We start from the raw sequence: 22,531 nt of genomic DNA on the forward strand, positions 1-22,531 counted from the left end.
CGCGCAGGCTCGGCGGCCATGGCTCACGGGCCCAGCCGCTCCGCGGCATGTGGGATCTTCCCGGACCGGGGCACGAACCCGCGTCCCCTGCGTCGGCAGGCGGACTCGCAACCAACCACTGCGCCACCAGGGAAGCCCCACAGCACGTTTTTGAGAGGAAAAAATATAAACCCTCAGGCTGCCTGCAAACTACCTCTCCACCCGAGATCAAAGGTGTTCTTAAATGAAACCCTCTTCCACTCAGCCAAGCCAGTCTGCGCACGGTCCGGCCTCCCCCGAGCACGCCGGTCCCCGCGCACATTCGTCCCTGCATACGCTGCTCAGGAAGGTCCTAGGTGGGGAAACCTCCCACTTTCCCCTGCCACACATCACCTCCCTTCGAAGGCCCAAGTCCAGCCCCTCCCCCCAACATGTCTTCGGCACTTTAGGTCCAGACCACGGGCCAGGCTCTTGGGCCACTGGATGGCTCCGTGAGCGCTGGTTTGACCGATCAGCTGGGGGAACGAGCAGAGGAGCCCGCATGGCACAGCTACAAGGAAAGTCTCTAACCTCGCGAGACGTCTGACAGCCCTGTTTTCCCCACACCTTCAAAAGCATGACGACACAGGGGAACGGGCAGCAGCGGGCCCACGCAGGCTCACAGGCAGGGATGCCCCCTGAGGGGCCGGGGCCCAGGAATGGGAGAGACCCTTTCAGGAAGTTTTGTGCACAAAAACAAGGGGCACCAAGTCACCGAGTCAAGGTTCCAGGGGTTAGTGAAGGAGCCCTTCTAACCCGGACACAAAGAGGCGATTTGAGTTCTGTCTTAAGAATCAAACGGTCATGTTAAGTGGGAAAATGAGCCAATACCGCAAAGGCCCAATAACTGAGTGAAACGGTACTTGGCTGGCTTAAGCTGCAGTGGAACGGTCCCCCAGCTTCACACAGCTTACAGCACAAGTCTTCTGCTTTGAAGTGGAGCAGTTTGGCCCTCAAGAACTCACTCGCTCAGGCGTTATGATGGAGGCTCAGCCTCCAGCGAGGAGTGAGGAGTGAGTTACGCTGGCTGTGGGCCGTTCTGGCCGAGCTCGGTGCCTGCTCTCAGCCCCCTCCTCCTCCTCCCCTCCCCCTCCCCCCCTTTCTGGGTTATTCTTAGCAAGAGGTGACCTCAGAGTGCTCCCACTGAGCAAAAATAACCCTGGAGGAAGTTGATGAATATAAATTTTCAATGAATAAGTGCATATACCTAGTAAACAGGGCGGGGAGCCCTGAAGGGCCGGTCCCCACCCCAGGGTCTGGCGGGCAAGGGCAGACACTGTCCCTCCTGGAGCCCCAGCGGTAACCAGCACATAGGACAAAGGCGGTCGCAGGGCAGTCTGGGTCTGCGATCAGGCAGGAACCAGCTTCGGACACCCTCACTTGTTACTCTGCAACGTCCTCGGAGCCCGTGAACAGGAAGATGCCTCTTCCTCCCAGCCGACGCTCACACCCACACACAGGCCCACACTCTCTGGCCAGCAGAGACCAGCCCTGCACGCTGCTGTCCCGTCCTATGGTCGCGGGTACTGGCCAGCCAGCAGGCCCTGCACCCAGGTGCCAGCTCCCTTTCTAGGCTCCGCCCAGCCCTGAGGCCGGCTTCCTGTTTCCTGTTGCTGCTCCGGCTGCGAGCATCCTGGCTCTGAGGCCAGTGCCACAGACCAACACCGCCGCTCGGTTGAAATGGGCCCACTGCTCACTCCTCAGACCACCGCAGCCTTCCCCACTTACCCGCAGGCTCCCTGGTATTTGGGTCAGTTGCCCTGCTCAGTTCTGTTTTCTCTGGATGCTTTTTGGACCAGGTCTACACACTTTTTCAAACAGCCCTGCATTCATATGTTATCTTAAAGCGAATCTGGGATACCCAGTCTTGCAGACGGCGTGGCTGGAGCGGCAAGGAGTGAGCACTGTGGGCTCTGCAGTCGGGAGGTGTGGAGTCCAAGTCCGGATCGTCCTCCCTGAACCTCAGTCTCTTCATCTGAATGTGGGGACGGTAATGCCAGCGGCCTCCACCCACCCCACACAGGTTTGTCGTTGGCATCAAGTGAGGTCACGGTGTAGAAAGCCCTCGCAGGCAATCGAGTGCCGCACCGCTCTGAGCCTTCCTTCATGGTCGCTGACCTCAGTGAGTGGGTAGACAGTGCAACGGGGGTGCCTCTAAACGGCAGATCGGGTGGAAGAGACAAGCTCTCTCTACCGGCTTTTCTGTGTGAAAAGCCAGGCTTTGGTTTAGGTTTTTAAAATTCCCAATCCACCAGGAAATGGTACTTCTGTAAAAGACACAAGATCATGCCTGTGGATGTGGCGACAGTACCAAATTGATATAAAGGTTTCTAAATGCTGATTCTCAAGTTCTGTACAGACAGGTAACCAAACAGTTCGCAGACTGGTGCTTCGGAGTCAGGTGTGTGGACCAAAGCCCGGGATTGGTGGGCTGATATCTCGTCTTACTTCTTAGTGTTCACTTTAATTTCACAGTCACTTCAAAAGGGAGAGCCGCTGTGGGTCACGATGGCTGCACTGGGCTTCATTTGCAAGACAGGCCTTGTTGGGCTGTGATACCGGGGCCGGTGGAGAGAAGGGAAGGCTGCGGAACAGCCTACGAGGCGGCGGGACAAACGTGCTTGGGGTGGTCAGGGAGCAGCGAAGAGGCGGGGGGTCTCCTTGGCGAAGGAGGCGGTCGCTGAGCACCGGCGCAGAGGCAGGAGGGGTCACACGGTGAGGAGGCAACTGCAGGGCTCCAGGTCTCGTCCCATGAAAACAGAGCTCCTGCAGATTCTTGAAAGCGACGTGCCCTGGGTTGTATTTAGCGTAATCACCTGTGGCCTCCCATCTAGCACACTAGGTTGAAATAAGTCTTACTTACTTGGCAGGTGCTCAGTAGGTGTAATGTGTTTGTCACCGAGAAAGAGAGGGCCGGGGGGTCTAGAGAGATGCTGGGGGAAGGCGGGGCCTGATCTGGGTGAGGGCGCAGCCAGGAGGCTGACGCAGGAGCAGGAGAAAGTGGAAGGCACTCAGGGACAGGCAGGCCTCGGGGGAAATTCTGGAGCCGATTTCACAGCCTCGGGCCGGGCCGGGGGATGGTGAGGACACCACTGGATGTACCTCGTCCCTCCCGGCCAGCGGTGGATACGCAACATTTGCACAAATGTTTGCACTCCCAGCACTCCTCCCTCTGTTCCACCTGCCAGGATTTGAGCCAAGCCCACCCTCCCACCCCGTTTCCAGGCTTAGCTCGATGACACACACTCAGCTGCTTTAAAGCTCCCTGGTCAATCTGTTCCCAGGGCCACAGCTGCGCCAGGTCCCCAGAAGCCCTCCCTGCTGTGCTCCTTGGCTGGGGAGGGGCAGAGGCCTGGGCCAGCACCTGCTCCGCAAGTGAACCAGGTGGCCCGAGGCCCAGGAGACCGTGGGCTGGCCCTGAGCTGCTGCACCAGCTTCCCCCAAGTGGGCTCCCTTGGAGTCCACGGGCCTGCTGCCGGGGAAGACCTGCTGGCTGTTCTCTGTTCCCCTCAACGTGCAAGGGGTCCCTTTCACAACAGCTGCCTCAGCCCCATGCCTCCCCAGTCAGCGTTGCCTCCCCACGCACTCTCCCCCTTCCCAGGGCCTCACTTAGGACTGGACCACATCCACACTGACCTGCACGGGATGCGCACCGCTGCCCACCGGAGCTGCTGAGAGGCCGACGCCAGGCTCCCACCCGAAAGGCCTTGTAGACCCCTGGCCCACTGGCCCCTCCGGGGTTGGGGATGCCGGTTTATGACGCTGCTGGCCCTGTGCATTTGGAGCCCACTTTGCTGTTTGCACAGCACCCCTGGAGGTGGACAGGGCAGGTATTACCGGCAGCCATATTTTACCAATGAGGAAGCAAAAGTTCAGAGAGGTTCAGTAATTTGCTAAGGTCACACAGCTGGGAAGCAGTAAATCCGGGGCTGCTGCTTCTGTTTCGGGTAAGGGCAGGACCGACCTTTGCTGACCCCTGGCTCTTTAGTGTTTTAACCCATTTAATTCTCATTAATTCTCTAGGAGGAATGCGTTTTTATCATCTCGATATTTTTCAGAACGGGAACCCAAGGTTCAGGCAGTGACTTGTTCAGTGTTACACAGGTGGTCAGTGGTGGAGCTGGGATTTAAACCCAGGTCTGTTGGATTTTAAAGACAGTGCTTTTCCTTCCATGCTGGGCACTGTTCCGGGCCAGGGGTGTATGACCCACCGGGCCGTGCCCCTCTTCCCTCTCATCGTCCATCTCTGGACACACTTCCACACTTACCCCTGACTTCCCTGCACCCTCTGATCCTGGGGCCTCACCCCACCTCTCAGTGATGTGCCCTCCCTTTGGTTCCAGGGACTCACAAATGTGAGTCAAAGGGCTGCCAGGTCCCATTTGCTACAGGTGGTGGCTCCCGTCCCCAGCACCCGAACCAGGGAAAGGTGGAGTTTGCTCTGCAGATCTCGAGCACACGTGCAGCTCAGATTCGGAATGACGTGTGGGCTCTGACTCAGCCTTCACTGTGCCCCTGCACTTTCTCCCGCCAGGTGCCCTGTGAGGGCGGGGAGGAGAGTGGAGGGCCCCCTGGGAATCTGGGAGTGCAGCCTGGAGTCTGCTGCAAGCTGAAAATTCCTTTGAAGTCCCGTTTTATCTTTCAACTGCATGTGAATTTTTCATTCCAGGCCATAAAATATCCATGTCTGCTTTAATATTAAAGTGTTTAAAATTACTTACCAGTTAAATGACTTAACTTCTTCCCCCTTTCCCCTCCAAATCTCCAAGCAGAAGTGGCAGTGGTGCACTTCAGTGCCCTGCAGATTCCCAGACCTCCTGACTACAAGAACCCCCCTCACCTCCAGCTGGTGCAGCCCGCCCTCCCTCCCTCTGCTGCCCCTTTCAGTGCAGCCACGTTCACCCTTCTCTCTGCCCCAAGGAGGAAAATCCTGCCCCGCTGAGAACATTTCCTTGAAGGGCTGAGTTACAAGTGCGGGGCTCCTGGCTCCTCTTTACCTTCTTGCTCCAAGTTTCCCATTCTCAGCTGGGAGGGACGAAAAGAAAGGAACCAGCTGTGGCTGGAGCTGGCAGATAACTATTGTTCTGCCTCTGAGTTTAAGGCATAAGGAAGGCAGGCTCCTGCCGCCCACGGGCCTTGCCCTCCGGAGCACTCCTCATCTTGGGCAACCCCAGAGCACCCCCACTCCCCAGATTCAGAGGCAATGGCACCCGGAAGCCCGGGGTCTACACTTCTACTGGACTTACACAGCGCCCAGCCCTCCTCCTCTCTTACAGCCTGCATCTCTTCCCTACTCACTCTGATCAACTTCCAGACCTCAGTTCCCTTCCTCCAAGTTCTCCAGGTGGGGCTGAGGCCCAAGGTGGGTGTCTGGATGGGGAGGGAGGGGCCCGTGCAGGCAGGCTAGGGAAGAACAAGTCCCACTCTCTTGCTGCCCTTCCAGAAAGAAGCTGAGAGTCAGGGGCCTGGCTCAAGTACCACAAGACCCACAGAGCAAGTCCCCTGGCCTCTAGGGGCCCCCGGTTCGATGCAGAAAATAGGAAAGTTTGGGGGTGGTTTTGGGGGTCCAGTGAATGGGGAATGGAATTGGGCTCTACAGCTGGAGGGGTACACTCCATGCCCCAGTCTTAGCGTGCCCAGGTCCCTGCAGGACACACATCACTGGCACTTACAGTGTGCGCGTGCGTGTGCGTGCGTGCGCGTGTGTGCGTGTGCGCGTGTGTGCGTGTGCGCGTGCGTGCGTGCGCACCTGGGCTGGGGGCACGCCACCTCACTCACCGGAGGGTGCTTGCGCTTCCTCCCGGGCCGCCCCACCTTCCGGGCAGTTGTGCTGGGCTCCTGCCGCTCCTCCTTGCCACGAGCCTCCTCCTGCTCCTCTCCCTCCTGTGGGCACAGACACAGCCTGTAAAGCCAGGGCTGGACCCCAGAGCCCTCCCCAGTGTCCCACCGGCAGGGCAGCCACACTGCCAGGGTTGTGTCACGCTGGTCCCCCTGGCAGGCATGGCCTTCACCCGCTTCCTGACTGGCACAGCTGGGCCACCCCTGACGGCCGATTCAACTTTATCCTCCGGGGACTTCAGAGGCTCCCCGCTGCCCCGGCAGAACGCAGCGCTCCCTCGGTGGACACGTTCTCTGAACCACAGAATCATAACACATGCTCTGACAAAGAATTTGTTTCTGGATATGAGTTTATTTATATGAAAAAAAAATCTAATACAAGTACAAAAATGATTAATGCTGTATTTAATGAATCACCTTTATTGAAGAGAATAAAATCACAGGAAGAGAAGTATGACATGTAGCGATGTCTACTGTTAGTACATGCAACCCTTGGAAGGAGGCCTACCACGGACCGTGGAGGGCGTTACAGCCCCTGTACATACACCTGCCCTGAAGCACCTGCCACGTCGCGTGGGCACTGCATGTGCCTGTTACCCCGCGGGAGCATCTCAGGGACCGTGTCTTGGTTCATCGCGATGCCCCTCCTTCGCTGAATTTTGGACCAGAGTTTGGTCTTGCTACCACCCTTCACCTGGCGCGTGCCAGGGCCGAGCCCTGCACTGCTTGTCTCGTGGGGCAGACACACAAACCTAGAAAGTCCTCCTGCCTCACTGCTCCAGCCTGGCCACAAACCACCCACAAGCTGCTTCTGACTCAGCCGGCTCCAGCATGACTAATCATGAGCAAAAGCTGTGTTGGGGAAGGAGAAAGGGACCCTGGCCCAGCAGAGGCCCCTCAGGCTGCCATTCGTGCCCTGCATGACGTCGGCAGCCACAGACATCTCCACAGGCCTCCCAGGGGAGGGCACCAGCCCAGAGCCATGCTGGCGCCACAGAAAAGGGGAGGTGCACAGATTCCCAGGGGATTGAATCGAGGTGGCCCTCAGTGTCCCACTCCACTTTCATTTTTTGTGATTTCAAAATAGCTTGTGGTTTGCCACATTAATTTTCAGGTGATGGTGGGACATGTAGATGGAAACCTACTGTGACCAGTCATAGACATGAGACCAATGGGAAGGGTGGCACTGGCCCACTCTGTCCATCCAACCATTCGAGGCACATCTGGGGCAGACCCGCCCAGGAAGGAGATTTAGGAGGGAGATTTAGCATTGCAGCTGAGAGTCCGGGAGCCCTCCGAGGACGAGTGAGTGGAAGGTGACAGAGGCCCCAGGCCTTAGCACTGAGGGGAGACTCCAGTCTAGTTGCAGGAGGTGGAGAGAGCGTTCAGAGGAGCAGAAAGGGGACGCCGGTGCATTGTGGGTGCAAGAAAAAAGGGAGCTGCCAACCCAAGAGGCAAAGTCGACGGATGCAAAGGAGTCGAGGGCAGAGCGATTTGGTTAGGGGCGGAAATGGTCAGCCTCAGAGGGAAGCTGTGCAGAATGACACGGCAATGAGGACCAAGGGGCCGGAGAGGGGCTAGAGAGACAGCTTAAGGAACCCAGCTGAGAAAGGTCTGCAAAAGAAGCCAAGGACAGGGAGCCCAGTGCCGGCTGTGGGCAGGGTGGTGAGAGAAAGGCTGCCCCAGGACCAGAGACCCTTGAGAGGCTCTTTTCAGGAAAACATGGCAGAGAACCTGTGAGGGCAGAAAGGTCGAGGTGGGGGACAGCCAAGGGGCGGGGAGGCCTCCATGACAGCTCTGTGGGCCTGGACTGAGGGGGGCCCAGGGCCACATGCCCCATGGTAAGCCAGGCCTGCTGGTGCTGAGCTGTCTTCTGAGACCCCACAGACACCCCCATTTAAGAAACAATCACTTGGATCACACAGAGAGAAAATATTACCAATGCAGCTTAACGTTTGTGAAAGTTCCAACTGAATCTACCCAAGTATAGTGAATTTCAGCTGAGATGGTGCTTTTGGTCAGGTTACAGCACGGCTAAAAGGGCGCCGTCTTGATCATGCTGACCAGGTAACTTGGCATTTACAAAACAGTTGAGAGCCACGGAAGGTCGTGGAAAGGCATGGGGCTTAAAGCAAACCAAAGTGGGTATGAGCCCGGCTTGTTCATGTGCTAGTTCCAGGACTGTTCTCTCTGAAACTCAGTTTCCTCATCCATAAAATGGGGGTAGGAAGGTGTCCATTCTGCCTGCTTCTCGGGTTTTTAAGAAGACAGATGACTAAATGGTTTGTACCCTTGCCTGTTTTGTTCACTGCTGAATACCCAGAGCCTAGAACAGACTCAGCACTTAGTGGGTTTTCCACATGCCCCTCGATGAGAGGACTTACATATTCTCCGGCAGCAGGAGACCCACCCAGCCCCTGTACTTGCCTGCAGAGCACTAGGCCACACCTAGCCAAGCCTCTGACCATTGCTCGTCGCTGGGCCCGTGGGCCTGGAATGCACAGGGAGCAGCCAAGACGGGGCGCTGAGGTGGGTCAGGATCAGTCTGGGTGGCCGTGGGGTCTGAAAAGACTCCTACCACCCAGAAATTCTGGGCTCTAAACTATTTCTTTAGCACACTGCATCTCTCACAGAGGGATTCATTTGATTTTCTAACTTTTGCTCTGAACTAATCAGAGATGGGAAAGCCAATCAGAGCCTCAGATCAGCACTAAGGAACCACAGTTACCAGGCTGCCTGCGCTGACTAAAAACAAAGACACCTGTTGTTTCAGGACCACCAAGCCCCAGCTTCCATTAGCATATGGAGAAAGCCTTTGGGGGCCCCTGACAGGCAACCCCTGTGCCATCTGGAGACTTGCTGTCATTCCTCACCTCCACACACGTGCTCTGCCTGACACACAGGAGATGCTCAGCACATCCTTCCCTGTTGAATTTAATTCAGTGCAACACCCCCAAGAGGAAGAGGTGGAAGACCTTGATGCCAGACCATCTGTCCAGGTCCTGGTGTACTGAGAACGAACGGGGAGCCCCCAGGGCCATGTCCTGAGCCTATCCCTCGGGCCCAAGCGGGGAACGGCACCTGATGCCCAGTCCAACACTCTGCCCTCCAGTACCCCTGGGGTGTGCTTAGGAAACCGAGTCTCCACGAGAGTCCAGGTGGGGAGTCGCACCGAGGTCTGAGAGACTCTGGCCCATACCCTTTCCACCTAGCCCTGAAGCACGGCTCTGTGAAAAGCGTGCCGTTTTCGGTCAACACGTCATTCTTCCGTGATACGGAGACATCGCGGGGCAAAGGGAGGTGGCGTTACCTTCAGCTCCGGGCCTGCCTGCATTCACACCCACAAGTGAGAGGGGTAATACACTGAGAAGGGTGCGCAGATGGCTTGGGGCGTGCCCCTCAAGGAGGCGTATCAAGCTGTTCATTCTCGCATCTGTCACAGGGCCTGTTTCATTCAATATCTTTGCTGATGGGCTGAGCAAAGGAATGTAAAATATGCTTATCAAATCTGCCAGTAGCACTGAGTTGGGAGGCATCACTAATACTCTGAAAGGGAAGAATCTGATCCACAGTGACTTGGAGCAGCTGGAAAACAGTAACAAATTTAGCAGGAACAGCCTTGAGCCCAGGTTGGTTTCCTCATCTGTCAAGTGAAGGGGCTGAATTAGTCAGTCCTTCCAGTGGGAGGAGGCAGGAATGGGCAGAAATTCTAGTGAGGTGGGCTTTGGGGCGGGGAGCGGGCAGGCTGGACTTTTTGCTCTGCTATTTACTCCCTAGTCCCTTCGAGCTATTTAACCTCCCTAGTCTTGCGTTCCTCACCTACAAAATGGGGATAATAATATCTACTTCACAGCAATGGTATAACAATTAAATGAGGTAATATATGGAAAGCTGACACATGAGAGTCACTCAAGAATCGCTAACTTCCTCCGCTCCGCAGGTCCCTACCAGAACTATTCACAAACGTGCATCTCTCCCTCCTCCCCGTCCCTCCCCACCCCCATGCAAACCCCAGCTCACGGCCGGCATATGCAGCCATCACTCAGTGCTACAGACAAACCCCAACATCTGGCTGGTACCGCCGCAGTGAGATACTCAGGAACACTGGGGCTCCGTGATCCTTCCAAAATGCAAAGCTGATTACGTCACTCCACAGAGCTTAAGCCCTTGCTGAGGGGGCTCCCAGGGCCCTGCAGGATCAAGCCAAGCTCCTTAGCCCCGGTGAAGGAAGGCCCTAGGATCTGGCCAGCACTTCCCACCCATCGTAAACCGACCACACCAGGTGCAAATGTGGGCTGCTGCCTCCCTGGGACACTGGCACAGACCCTTGCTTCTGCCCTGACTACCTTCCCCTCACTTTTCCAACCTCACTTCCTAGATTCCCTTCCCCTGGGCCCCTCCTTCCCATACCCCACCTAGACTGAGTCTATGGGTCCTTCCTCTCCCATAGCACCCACTATCCAGCACTGCAACTACCAGCTATCATCATGACCAAGCCACAAGCCCCTCGAGGGAAGGAACTCTGTCTTATTCACCTTGGCGTCCGTCCCCAGTGCCTAGAGCAATGCACCTGGCACAGGGCAGGCACTCAAAATACTTGATGAGTGACTGTCACATAGTAGATGTTCAATAAACAAGTCCATACACACAGAGAGAGGCACGTGTACGAATCCACAACCTGCACGAATACAGCCAAGCGGGAGGCTCCGGTGCCGTTCTGATCTTTATGACTCAAAGTCAGGAAACAGGATGACTAAAACGTATTTTCTCGTCTTAAACATAATCATGTCACTTCAATTTATGTAACTCTCTACAGTTTTCAAAGCCCCTCTACATTTGGTGGCCTGTTAGATTAGGTAGTTACCATCAGCCTCTCTCAACTTCTGAGGCTATGATTTGACCTACATTTTAACACAGCTCACTGGATGGATTATTTTAGGCCACACACAACTTCTCATTCTGGGGAGCTGGGCCATGATGATAATAATCTCTCACATTTGTACAGTACATGGTAATTAACAAAGCATTTTCACATACATTATTTCTTTTTATTCTTATGCTTTACAGAAAGTAGAGCTGGTATTATTTTTTTCCATTACGCAGGCGGGAAATCTGAAGCTCAGAGTGGTTACCTAACTTTCAGAGATCAGAGAGCCAGCAAGGGAGGCCTTTAGAAGCAAAATTTAAATCTTTTGATTCCCAGCCCTCGGGTCTTTCCACAGCAACATGCCACTATACCCTACTATGCCGTGTGCCCCTGACACGTGTACACATGCATGACCATGAGCAGGCAGGCAAGCCAAGGTAAAAGTACACTCGGGCATTCACACGCATACATCCACACGCAGTTGTCTCAGGGGCCTCATGCCTAGATGGGGACCCCTCCCCCTAAGAGAGACACATCCCACGAGGCCCTCACCCAGAGCCAGCCAGCCAGCCAGACGTACGTGCTCCCTTCAGAGCGTACACCGGATACTACTGACCCAACATCCGCTGAGCAGATGTCTCAAGTTGGTGTTTGAGTCAAGGGGATGAACTTGCCGGATCTAGCCAGCCACTTGCCCGGGGCCCCTGGGACAAGAAGCACGTACAGCCTTTGCCAGCTGGCTGGCTGGCCTCCCAGGGCCTGTCTGTGGTCGTGGAATTCAGTGAAACGAATTGGCTTCTCTGGCAGGCAGAGCCCCGTTCTGGGTGCCTGAGTACCAGGCCCACGACCCCACAGAGCACCCCGCACACACGTGCGCACACGTGCACATGCACACGCACGGCAGGCCCGGGCCGGGCCGCAGGGCGAGCTGCGGGAGGACGGGCGGGGAGGGCGGGGGCACCAGGAACTGCTGTAGGTGCTCCCACTTCTGCGCAGCCCTCCCAAGCCCCCCGTCTTTTCTGCTCTCAGTCACCTCCCGAAGCTCATCCATCCTTTGTTTCAACTACTCAACAATATTCAGCATATATTCACTGACCGCTCAGTGGGCCTCGTGTTATAATTACCGATGAAGGTCTTCCATGACTCCCCGAAGGCAGCGTCCGTGTCCTGATGGCCCCTCCGACGCCCGCACAGCTCCCAGGCACCTGCGCACTGCGGGCTTTCCCCAGGCCCTCCGCACCCCATGCACCATGCTGGGGCCTCACCGCCTTCCGGAACGGAGACTCCCCCCAGCACACACCCAGCCCACTGCAGCCAGGCCGTGCCCACCCCTGTGGTCCTAGGGCCACCATGAGGCCAGGCCCAGGGATGCGCTCAAAAACATTTACTGAGCACCAGCTATGTACCAGATATAAAGATAAGCAAATAGGGAACTCAGTTCAGAGGGAGAGACACCACATAAACACACAAGTGCCTGTGCTGGGCCGAGGGCCGGGATGGAGCACGCCGCTCTGCTAGCAGCCACCACCGCGGCCCCCAAGCCCCCTCGCCCTCGCTCCCTTCAGCAGCCCACCCAGGCTCTGCACAGCCCACCATCTCCTTCCCACCCCACCGGCCACCCTCCCTTGGTGGACGGAAAGAATCCAGATAAATCTACTTTGTAGCCACGTGACTTGTTACCAAGTTTCTCAACCCCTCTAAGCCTCAACGCCCTATCTGTAAAATGGGGATCCTCCAGTTACTGTGAGGATTAGGTGAGTTAATTGCCGGGCAAAGGAAACTCCTTTAGACACCCTTCCACACCGTGCACATGCTAAGTGGGGTGATTATAAGTAATAGCCCGAATAGCCCTGTGGCTCTCCGCAGAGGCAGCTGCAGGACATGACCAGGCCCTGTGCCCAGTCCAGGTGCCAGAAAGGAAGGATATCTTCCCATTTCTCAGTCATCCTGGGACACCCACTCTTGCTCAGCTCCCCGCCGGCCCTCTTCCCTTTGCAGAGCTGAGCTCAGCTTCCCCGCCCAGGCCCTGTGGGGCCTGCTTCTTGGCCAGGATGGGCTCCAACCCCAGCCCAGACCTGAGAGCACGAAAGACCTGAGGGACCTTGGGCCTGGCCGTGGCCCCGCATGCGAGCCTCTGAAGGTAGCATAGCCCCTGCCTTCAGCAATTAGGTCATTCTGGGACTTCCCTGGTGGCACAGCGGTTAAGAATCCACCTGCCAGTGCAGGGGACACGGGTTCGAGCCCTGGTCCGGGAAGATCCCACATGCCACGGAGCAACGAAGCCTCTGCGCCACAACTACTGAGCCTGCGCTCTAGAGCCCGCGAGCCCCAACTACTGAGCCCACGTGTCACAACTACCGAAGCCCACGTGACTTAGGGCCTGCGTGCCGCAACTAATGACCCCACGTGCTGCAACTACTGAAGCCCAGGTGCCTAGAGCCCGTGCTCCGCAACAAGAGAAGCCACCGCAATGAGAAGCCCGCACACCACGATGAAGGGTAGCCCCCCTCCCCGCAACTAGAGAAAAGCCCGCGCGCAGCAACCAAGACCCGATGCAGCCAAAAAAAAAAGGAGTTAGGTCATCCTGCAACTTGCCTCGGTTTTGCTTCTGTTCAGTGGGTAAAGGGAGAGGGGGCCACAGGCCGCGGGCTCTCAGGGGACTTTAAACCCACACCATTCACACCCTCGTCTGCACTGTCCCCTCTCCTCCCACGCCTCTCAGTCCTTGGGGCTGCAGTGGATCTTCGCCACAAATGTGCAGATAGGTTGGTAGATAGAGAGATAGGTAGATGGGGAGGAAGGTAAGTAGGTAGATAGACAGACAGCTAGTTAACTATCCAAAATAAATTACAAGACTAAATCTGTGCCACTGTGTTAACCACGCACACACACCATCTCACGGAAATCTCTCATTTCGCTGCTCAGCAGTCACGTAGCTGAGTCCACATTCAAACACAGGTCAATCTGCCGAGCCCAGCTGACCCCCACTTAAGACTGTATTGACTGCAGAGTTAAACTTGACATGTAACAGCAGTTAACTTAGAGAATTTTAGAGAACCTGAACCCTAAAATGGAGGTCCCAGTCGGCTCTGGGGTGGGCACTGTTTACATCACTTGCCAGCTCTCCATGCACAAGCATCTAATCGACTCCACTGAGCTAAAAACGGACACGCCATTATTATTATTAGCTGTGTTCCCGAAGAGGTAAGGGCAAAGCTGCCCTTACTGGAACTGTTTAAATGTGTAGGAGGGATGCTACCTCAACGACCCCTATAGTGACGATTATAAAGCAAAGAGCAGGCCCTGAGTGACCGTGTGTGGGCATCTGAGTGCACTAAAGGCAGGGCATGCCCGGGGCGGGCACCGGATCTGTGGGCCAGCAAGAACAGCTGAGAGTGGGGCCGGGGGAACCCCACCCAAGGATGCCCTTGAACTTTGGAACCGGAGGCAGGAAGTGGTCGGCACCCGAGGGAAATCAGTACTTGCCAGGCCTCTGGGTTGGACCTAGGTGAGGAGGGAGGGGCCCTGGCCATAGCACTGCATAAGTGCATACATATACACGTGCATACATACGTGCATACATATACACACAGGTATGCACACACACACGGGCACACTTGCTGTGCTCCTCCAGCACAGACACGTAGCCCCACAACAGGTGCTTCTCCTACCCAGCAGGAGAGGGTGAGCTCAGGGCGAGCCGTCCAGGAGTGGCCTCCTTCCTCCAGAGGGCAGGCATGGCTTACCCATCCTTGTATCTTCCTATCCCCTTCCCTTTACTAGGTCCTCCAGCAAGGTATATTCAGTTCACCCAACAAACTCGTGGAGCCCTACTATGTGCCAGGTACCTGGAAAGGTACCTAAGTCTGAAAAGGAGGGAAGGAAGGAAGGAGGAGGGAAGGAGGAAGGGAAAGAAGCAACGTGTCCACAGCAGTGTCTTCACACATAAGAGTATGTACCTGGTATGTGTGTGTATGTGCGTGCGCACGTATACCCAGTCACACATACTAGCCTGTGTACGTGAGCTCCTGCTGGAGATGAAGTGCCCCCAACAGCGACCCCAGGGCAAGAGCACTGCTATGCAGAGAGAAGCATTCTCTGACCACCCCGACTTTCAGAAGAAACTTGGACAGGACTATGGAACATCACAGCTGGGAGGCACCATCCATTCCATCCCCCTTCACATAGGAGGCAGCCTGAGAGGCACAGGAGCCTGGGTTCGAATCCCAGCACCACCACTTACTAGCTGTGTGGCCTTAGACAAGTGACCTAACCTCTCTGAGCATCAGTTTAGTCTTTAATAAGATAGAGTGATGAAAATAATAGAGCCTACCTTATGGAGCAGTTGTAAGAATGAAATAAGATCATGCAAGTACAGAGCTTAAAAGAGCACCTGGCAGAGAGTCAGCACTCAATGCATCTGTTATGCTTCTAAGGCCCGAGGAAAGAGGGGAACAGCAAGATCAGGGGCCCAGCCCGGGGCCTGGACTCCTGGCCAGGCACTGGCTCACGTGTGGGGATCTGCGGAGGCCCTTCCAGCCCCGGGCGTGGAACGCACTTGGGCCCCCGTCCTGCTCCCTCTACCCCGCTCTCCCCTCTACACAGGGCCTGGCACCGTATCTCCATGATCCCCTCTGAGCAGAACCAAGGCTCCTGGACTTCCTGATGCTCCCCTCCCCTCCCATCTCTCATAAGACCAGCTCCCCCTCCCTTTTCTGTGGCCAGATTTACCCAGCCGACCCTCACTGCCAGAATCCTAGGGCTCAGCATCCTCCCCACCACCCCGAGCCTGCCTCCTCCCAGGCTCCCCAAGCTGCCCCGTCCCTGCCCAACACATGGACAGGAGGGCTGGGGAGGCTGCTGGGCAGGTGCCATGAGGACACCACATACACAGGGCTCTCTGCACTGCCAGCACAGGCACGGCTGCCTCAGCCTACCGCGCACAGCTCTGCGTCCTGCCTGTTTGATCAGGGCTCTGGGATTGTTCTCCTGTGAAGGGGTCTTATCCACTCTCATTTTCCTCTCCATCCTATCCACAAGATATTTCCTGAGCACCTACTGTGTGCTAGTCGGGCCCTGAAGATCCACCCAGACGATGGTGGCTGGGGTCCTGCCCTCCTGGGGCAGCTGCGGGGCTGGATATTATCCACACCAGTACTTCTCAAATCCCCTAGAGGGTTGGTAAAAACAAGGATTGCTGGGTCCCCTCCCCAGAGTTTCTGATTCAGCAGGTCTGGGGTGGGGCCCGAGCTTTTGCATTTCTAAGCCTTCCAGGTACTGCTGGTACCGCTGGTTTAGGGATCACATTTTGAGAACCTGATGGTTCTCCCTGTAATTCAAGACAGACTGAAGCCAGGGCTTTGATCAGAGAGGAGAGAAAATTAGGGAAAGGGCACATCAATCAGAGGAAGCAGCATAAACAAAGGCCTGGCAGCTCCAGGAAGTACTGGAGTGAAAGGTACAGGGAGGCGTGGCCGCTGGGGGGGGGAGGGGCAGGCGGGAAGGGCACATGGGGCCAGGTGGTGAAGGGGCCAGTGGGCAGCCACACCCCTGCCCTCTGGCTCACCAAACAGTTCCTTTGTGCCAGGTGCCCCTGGAAACTCTGCCAGACTCCTTGGGCTGTGGCCCAAACCCATCTTCCCCTCTGCAGCCACGCGGCACCCCTGCCCCAGGCCTGGCTTTCACGGGCTGCCGTGGGCGGCTGTCAGTGTCTCTGCCTGCCCTGCTGGGGGCTGCACGGGAGCCAGCCCAGCGGTGCCAGGGAGGTGTACCAGGTGAGCCAGCATGCACACCGGGGAGAACGCCTGCCGTACCCCAGCCCCCATCTGTCAGCTCCCTCTATCAGCACCAGGCTCTGGGCCTGGGTGTGTGTTTGTTGCCTCTTGAGCCAGAGCAGTTACTATGGGTAGATAATAATAGCAATCGTAATCCCTCATAATTGGACCAGACTTTGCTGCTTGCAGGGCACTCACTCCATACCGGTGACCTCATCTGACTTCCACAACCACCCCATAAAACAGGCACAGCTAGAGTTACTATCCCCATTTTACAGCTGAGCAAACACAAGCCCAGAGGGCCTGAAATCACATCTCCAATAAGTGACATCTTCAGGCCTGGGGCCCGGGACTCGTGACTCTCTGTCCAGTGCTTTTTCTCTGTCCTGAACTGTCATGATGGAGAGCCTGTCTGCGGCTCTCCATGGGAGGGGCCAGGGGCTCTGCGGCCCAGGGAAGCCCTGTCCAGTAACAGGAGAAATGTGGCCCGGCTGCCCCACCTCCTCCAGCTGGGGGGCGGGGGGCAGCTGACCACCAACTGCAAGTGCATGGACTCGGAGCTGTGTCAGCACCAGTCAGGACATTGGACCGGGGGAGGGGTCAGGGTCACCTAATCTAACGGAGGAGCAAAGCCAGGCCCAAGGAGGGAAGGGAATTATCCATGGCCACAGCTGCCACTCAAGAGCACAGGTGGGTGCAGGTGGCCCTGACTCTATGGCGGCAGGGTCTGGGCCTGCTCCCGCCTGAGTCCGCGGGATCAGAAAGAAAGGGACTGACCTGTAATCCCTAGGATCCCCACCCAGAGGGCTGCAGCATGCACTTTCTTCCCAGCTTGGGGGTATACACGGTCCCCCGTCCCGTGGCACTCTGCAGGATCCTGGGCTGGAAAGACAGGTGTCTGGGCTTCGTGCATGCATCCGCGCGCGCGTGTGCGCGTGCGCGTGTGTGTCCGTAACAGGACCCATGCAGGTGGGGCAGTGAAAAAGACTCCTGGGCTAGAAAGACAGGTGTCTGGGCTTCGTGCATGCATCCGCGCGCGTGTGCGCGTGCGTGTGTGTGTCCGTAACAGGACCCATGCAGGTGGGGCAGTGAAAAAGACTCCGATACAGGAGAGCAGGCTCTCATCTGGACCCCCCACTGATAAGCTGGGCTCAGCTTCCTCATCTCCAAACCAGGGCCATCTGTCCTTGCCCCACTTGTTTCAAGGGCTGTCCTCCAGGACCAAATGGATGGAAGCCACCCAGAAGACAGAAACTGGCTCTAAGAACGAGCAAGCCCAGAAGGGGCTGAGCGCGCGCGGCGGGAGGGCGGGCAGGGAGCAGGCCTCGGAACTGCCGCTGACGGCAGGTCAGCAGAGCTGACCCCCTCAGAGTGCTCGGCGGTCCCACACCTGGCGTCAGGTGTCCGCCCTGGCTCCAGGAGGACAACCTGTGCCCCAGAAGCTCTCAGATGCCACCAAGTACCACCACCCCTCACTCCCGCTCAGGGAGAGGAGAAGAGGTAGAGGGAACCGCAGGGACCAGGGCATGACAGATAGGATGCCCCCGGAGGGCCGCTGGCCGGCACAGCTTCCCTGGAAGGGTGGCCGCAGGGTCCACCATTCCACAGAAGGCAAAAACAGAGTCCACGTGCTGGGGATTCGAATGGCTTTGCCTGCAGGTGGACACGGCTTGGTGAGGTCCGAGGCTGTCTGTCGAAACCCGGCAGGGACACCAACCAGTCTGCTGGCATCTCCTCTAACTGATTTAGGCCCATCCTGGAGTTCAGTAGAAGGGTGAAGAGGTCAACCCTCATGGGGCTCCAAAGACAAGGAGGTCACTAGCTCCATGGCCAGAAGTGACACTTGCTCAGAGCCAGGGATGGGGCGGGGGAGGGAAATCACCATCTCCACTGTGACTTGCGCTGCCCTGAGCACACAGCGCGCCACGCACCGCGGTGAGCCTGGCTGTCTGTGCGGCCGGGGGAGCCCTCCCGAGGCCTCCCATCTACAGAGCCCCCTGAACTTGTCTTTGGCCTCCGCAAAGCTACTAACCCCCCTGGGGAAACAGAGGCAGCTAACCCAGGTAAAGTGACTCACCTGAGGACACACAGCTAGTAAGAGGCTGATCCAGAAAGGAAGCCAGATGTGAGGACCCTGCAAGGCCAGCCCTAACAATCGCACACGCCTGGGGTCTGAAGCTCTGCTCACACACCACGGGGGCTGAAGACTGGGTCTCGGAGCCTGACCACCGGGATTTAACCTCTCCAAGCCTCAGTTTGCTCATCACCAAAACAGGGAGATACGTCTTCCCTACAGGCCCGTGTGAAGACGGAGCGGCGCGGTCCAGCGCCCAGCACCCCCAGCAGAGCCGGCTGCTCACCTTGCGCTCCTCCTCCCCCCGCTCCGGAGCGGGGCCGCTGGCGTCCCCGGGGCCGCTGGCGGGCATCGCGGGCAGCTGGGCGGTGGGAGGCAGGCTGGGGCTGCGCGGGGCTGGGGGGCTGCTGGCCTCTGGGGAAGGAATTATCGTGGTCTTGGTAAGCAAGTGTTAAAACTTAAACATAGATCCCGGCACGGAGGGTGAAACGCGGCCTCAGGCTGTCTGTGGGGCTGGGCTTCCCGTGGCTCCACCTGTGGGGGGAAGAGAAGAGGGGTCAGCAGGGCAAGGCACCTCCACCCCAGGCCCCAGCTGACCGCCACCGGCTCCCAGGGCCAGACCCTCGGCCCCGGGGCCACGCTGCCCTGACTCCTCTTCCCAGGCGCAGGCCGACCGGGCACCCAGCGGTGCGGGCACCCAGCGACGCGGGCACCGAGGCCGAATCGGCAGCAGGGCCGCACCTGCCTCTGACGCGCGCGACAGTCTCCCCGGCCTCCGCGTTGCCGCGGCACAGTGGGCGCCACTTGTGGGGCTTCCAGCCGCCTCCCGCCCCCTCCCGTCTCTTCATTCACGGCTGTTCTTTCCTTTGAAAGCTTCCCGCAGCCTCCCCCCCCGCCCCCCCGGGAAATCCCAGAGGTCCCCAGCCGGCTACATTTTCCTTCTGATCTGTCCTCCCCGCGCCCCTACCCCCACCCCGCGCCCACCACGTGGAGGAAGTGAGCGGCAGTCACAGGATGTAGTGAGATGAATGTCACCTCACTTTAGGGCTGGCGCCTGGGCCCGGAGAAGGCAGAGGGTGAACCCGGACTTCGGCCAGGCTGAAGGCCTGGTTTTGCAGGGCTGTCCAGGGGACGCCCGGGGTGGGGGGGGGGGGGGTCGAGGCGGCAGCCGCACCGAGCGAGGGAGGATGCCAGGCCGCTGCCCCCGCACCCCGCAAACCAGCCCCACCTGCCCTGGGAAACTCTGGGCTCCAGGAGGCCCTGCGAACGCACATGGCTGAATTTTAGGGGCTTTTCGGCCTCCCTGCTTCAGGTGCGGGCCTCACGCCAGTGAACTAACAAAGCCCGGGCCACAGGCCTCAGCTGGGGCGGGGGCGGGGGGGTCGCGGCTTCACCCCCTTGGCTCGGAGGAGCCGCAGAGAGATCTCCGGCTCTTCGCCCCCCAGGAGGGGCCTGGGCCCAGCCCCGGCCTCCGCGGGCCAGCCAGCACGGGGAGGGGCCTGGCAGGAGGAGGAAAGTGGGAGGCAGGCTGGATCCGGGCCCACCCACACCCTTCCACTTCCAGTTCCCGGTTCTGCTTCCCCCGCTCCCCCTCCCTCCAGGGCTGCTTCTCCCATCCCCCTCCAGCCAGAGCTCCCTGGAAAACCAGGAACCGGAGAAGGCGCAGGCTTGGGTCTCCCACGGGTGCAGCCCCTCCCCAGGGATGGGCGCTGGGCTGGGAGGTGGGGGGGTGTGGAGGGGGAAGCTGGCGCTGGAAGGAGCCTCCTTAGGGCCCGGACGCGAGGGGTCCCATAAGTTAGAGCCTGGACAGGCTGAAGGTGCTCCCGCCACCCCACCCCCCAGGTGAGCCCTAAGGGAGCCGCAGGTGTAGCGCTGGTCCAGGCTGGGCACAGTGCTGGGCCGAGGAACGTCTGCTATGCGGGTGCAGGAGCGAGAGCAACTCCGTGTGTCCGACGCGGTGCAAAGCCCGGGACGGGCCTTCCTCTTTGGGCAGCTACAAGTATTACTACCATCTACTGTTGAATCTAGGGCTGCAAAAGGCTAAGGCTTATCTGTGTTTCAGTGTTAGGGCAGAGGCTTGAATCCAGATCTCTGACTCTAGGGCTCTGAGGGCATCTCTACAAAGGTCCGTCCCCCAGCTTACACCACCCCACGGAAACAACCCCGAGAGCCCATCAGACAACCGGGCCAACCCAGAACTCCACAAGGCTTCTGACCATCAACAGCCAGCCCTCGAGTCCCCCTCAAACCCACCCCTTGTCTGTTAGCACAAATATCCCCGATCACCCACCACATCAAAATCTTCAAAGGGATGAGCAAGCTGAGAGAGGCGGGGTCTGGCTGGGAAGAACACTGAACCCGGGAAGCACTTCTCTGGCCCTTAGTTTCCTCATCCATCAAATGGAAGAGGTCGACTAGATGATCTTCAAGAACGTCTTCTAGCCCTGCCCTGCCAAGCTGTTGGAGGCCCCAAAGGCAAAGGGCAGGATCCTACGAGGCTGGGCCATCTCCAGGAGCCCCGAGAGCCCTAGAGTGGAGTCCGTGCCGAGCCAGGCACAAGGTAAGTCAGGGGCAGATAGCCCTCTCCCGGATATTTGTCTCAATGCTGCCCTGAGGCCTACAAACATCCAGGGGCTTCTGTAAGAGAAAACTTTCAGAGAACCTCTGGTGGCTAGTGACAAGAGGAAGGAAGCAGGAGGGAAAAGCAGAACATCACAGGGTGTTGACCCTGAGGGCAGACACCCCGGAAAGGAAAGGAAAGGCTCTTTCCTCCGCCCCTTCCTCTGCTCACCCCTCTGACACGAGCGGTACACTGTCTCACAGCAAACACAGCTGACCTGGGTCAGTCTTTCGGCTCCTTTGTGTAACTCAATGGAGCAGCCTTGTCAGTAAGTGTCCCTCAAAGTCACCCAGCATCATCTAAGACCATCCAGCACACGGCTGGGCAGGCCATGCACTGCACAGCTCCAGAGCCCGCTGGGGTGGCCAAGGTCCAGGCCTGAACACAGCGCTTCCCGCCCGTCCTTAGAGGCTTTCTTCTTCTCCCAAGGAACCCTGCCGAGGGAAGAGACCTGCTCTTGGGCCCACGGTCCCAACACAGCAGCATGTGTCTACCCAGACATGACGGCCCTGCTGCTCCTGGCACCAAAGCATCCTCCCCACCCATGCCAAGGGCTACACCACAAAACCACCACCAAATAAAGACCCTTGCCAAGAGCCCTACTGCCACAGTAGGCAGCTTTTATTTTCTCCTTTATACTGCTAACGTCCACAGTGGCCATGAATAATTTTATAACAACTTAAAAAAAGTTGTTTTGAGGAATCCTATCAAGAAAACGTCTTGGTATCACAACTGACATGGTCACCATCCTCACCGCTCCAGTTACAAAACTGTCGTGGAAAAGGACTGGGATTTTGAATCTACACACCCAAGTGCGCTACCTTCTAAATCCAATGTAGTAGAAAGATTTTTTAAAGAAGATATAAAGGGACTTCCCTGGCGGTCCAGTGGTTAAGACTCCGTGCTCCCACTGCAGGGGGCACGGGTTCGAACCCTGGTTGGGGAACTAAGATCCCGCATGCCACATGGTGCGGCCAGAAAAAAATAAAATAACACATAAAGTCACAAGATTGGGCTGAACAGAGAGGAGACACCACCAACAAAATGTGGGGGTGTGGAAAGCAGATTTGTGGCAAGTAAATTTCAGACAGCACATGACAAGTGATTTATAACAGAGTCCTTTAAAGACACGTGGCATGATAGCACCACGAATCTCCGGGACCAGGGGTGAAGAGGATGCATGTGTGAAAATAAAAAGGATCGAATGAAAGAATTAAATCCCTAAATCCACCTCCCCCAGAAGTCTGAAGATTTACTCTCTAGAGAGCACAAAACAGAGGGTCTTTGCGCAGAGAGTCGACAAGCACGGTTGAGAGCAAGAGTAATATACAAAAACCAAG

At 57.4% G+C, this 22,531-nt stretch overlaps 1 protein-coding gene across 5 annotated transcripts in view; it reads right to left on the bottom strand.

Annotated features, from left to right (window-relative positions):
* DNMT3A (DNA methyltransferase 3 alpha) overlaps positions 1–22,531 on the bottom strand; it is a 105,449-nt gene that overhangs the window by 58,482 nt on the left and 24,436 nt on the right. For 4 of the 5 annotated variants that reach the window (XR_008618851.1, XM_028497211.2, XM_028497213.2 and 1 more), the window contains exons 2-3: positions 18,858–19,105; positions 5,797–5,901 (exon numbers count right to left, since the gene is read on the bottom strand). Coding sequence is in view for 3 of the 5 variants with exons in the window: in XM_028497211.2 (XP_028353012.1) it covers positions 5,797–5,901; positions 18,858–18,923 (171 nt within the window). In the remaining 2 variants the exon portion in view is untranslated. Of the gene's footprint in view, positions 1–1,225; positions 1,340–5,796; positions 5,902–18,857; positions 19,106–22,531 lie in introns of those variants that run through there. The other variant, XM_024118966.3, reaches the window with a different exon arrangement.

Source organism: Physeter macrocephalus, chromosome 12 (assembly GCF_002837175.3).
Source record: "Physeter macrocephalus isolate SW-GA chromosome 12, ASM283717v5, whole genome shotgun sequence".
In the NCBI taxonomy this organism is placed as follows: Eukaryota; Metazoa; Chordata; class Mammalia; order Artiodactyla; family Physeteridae; genus Physeter; species Physeter macrocephalus.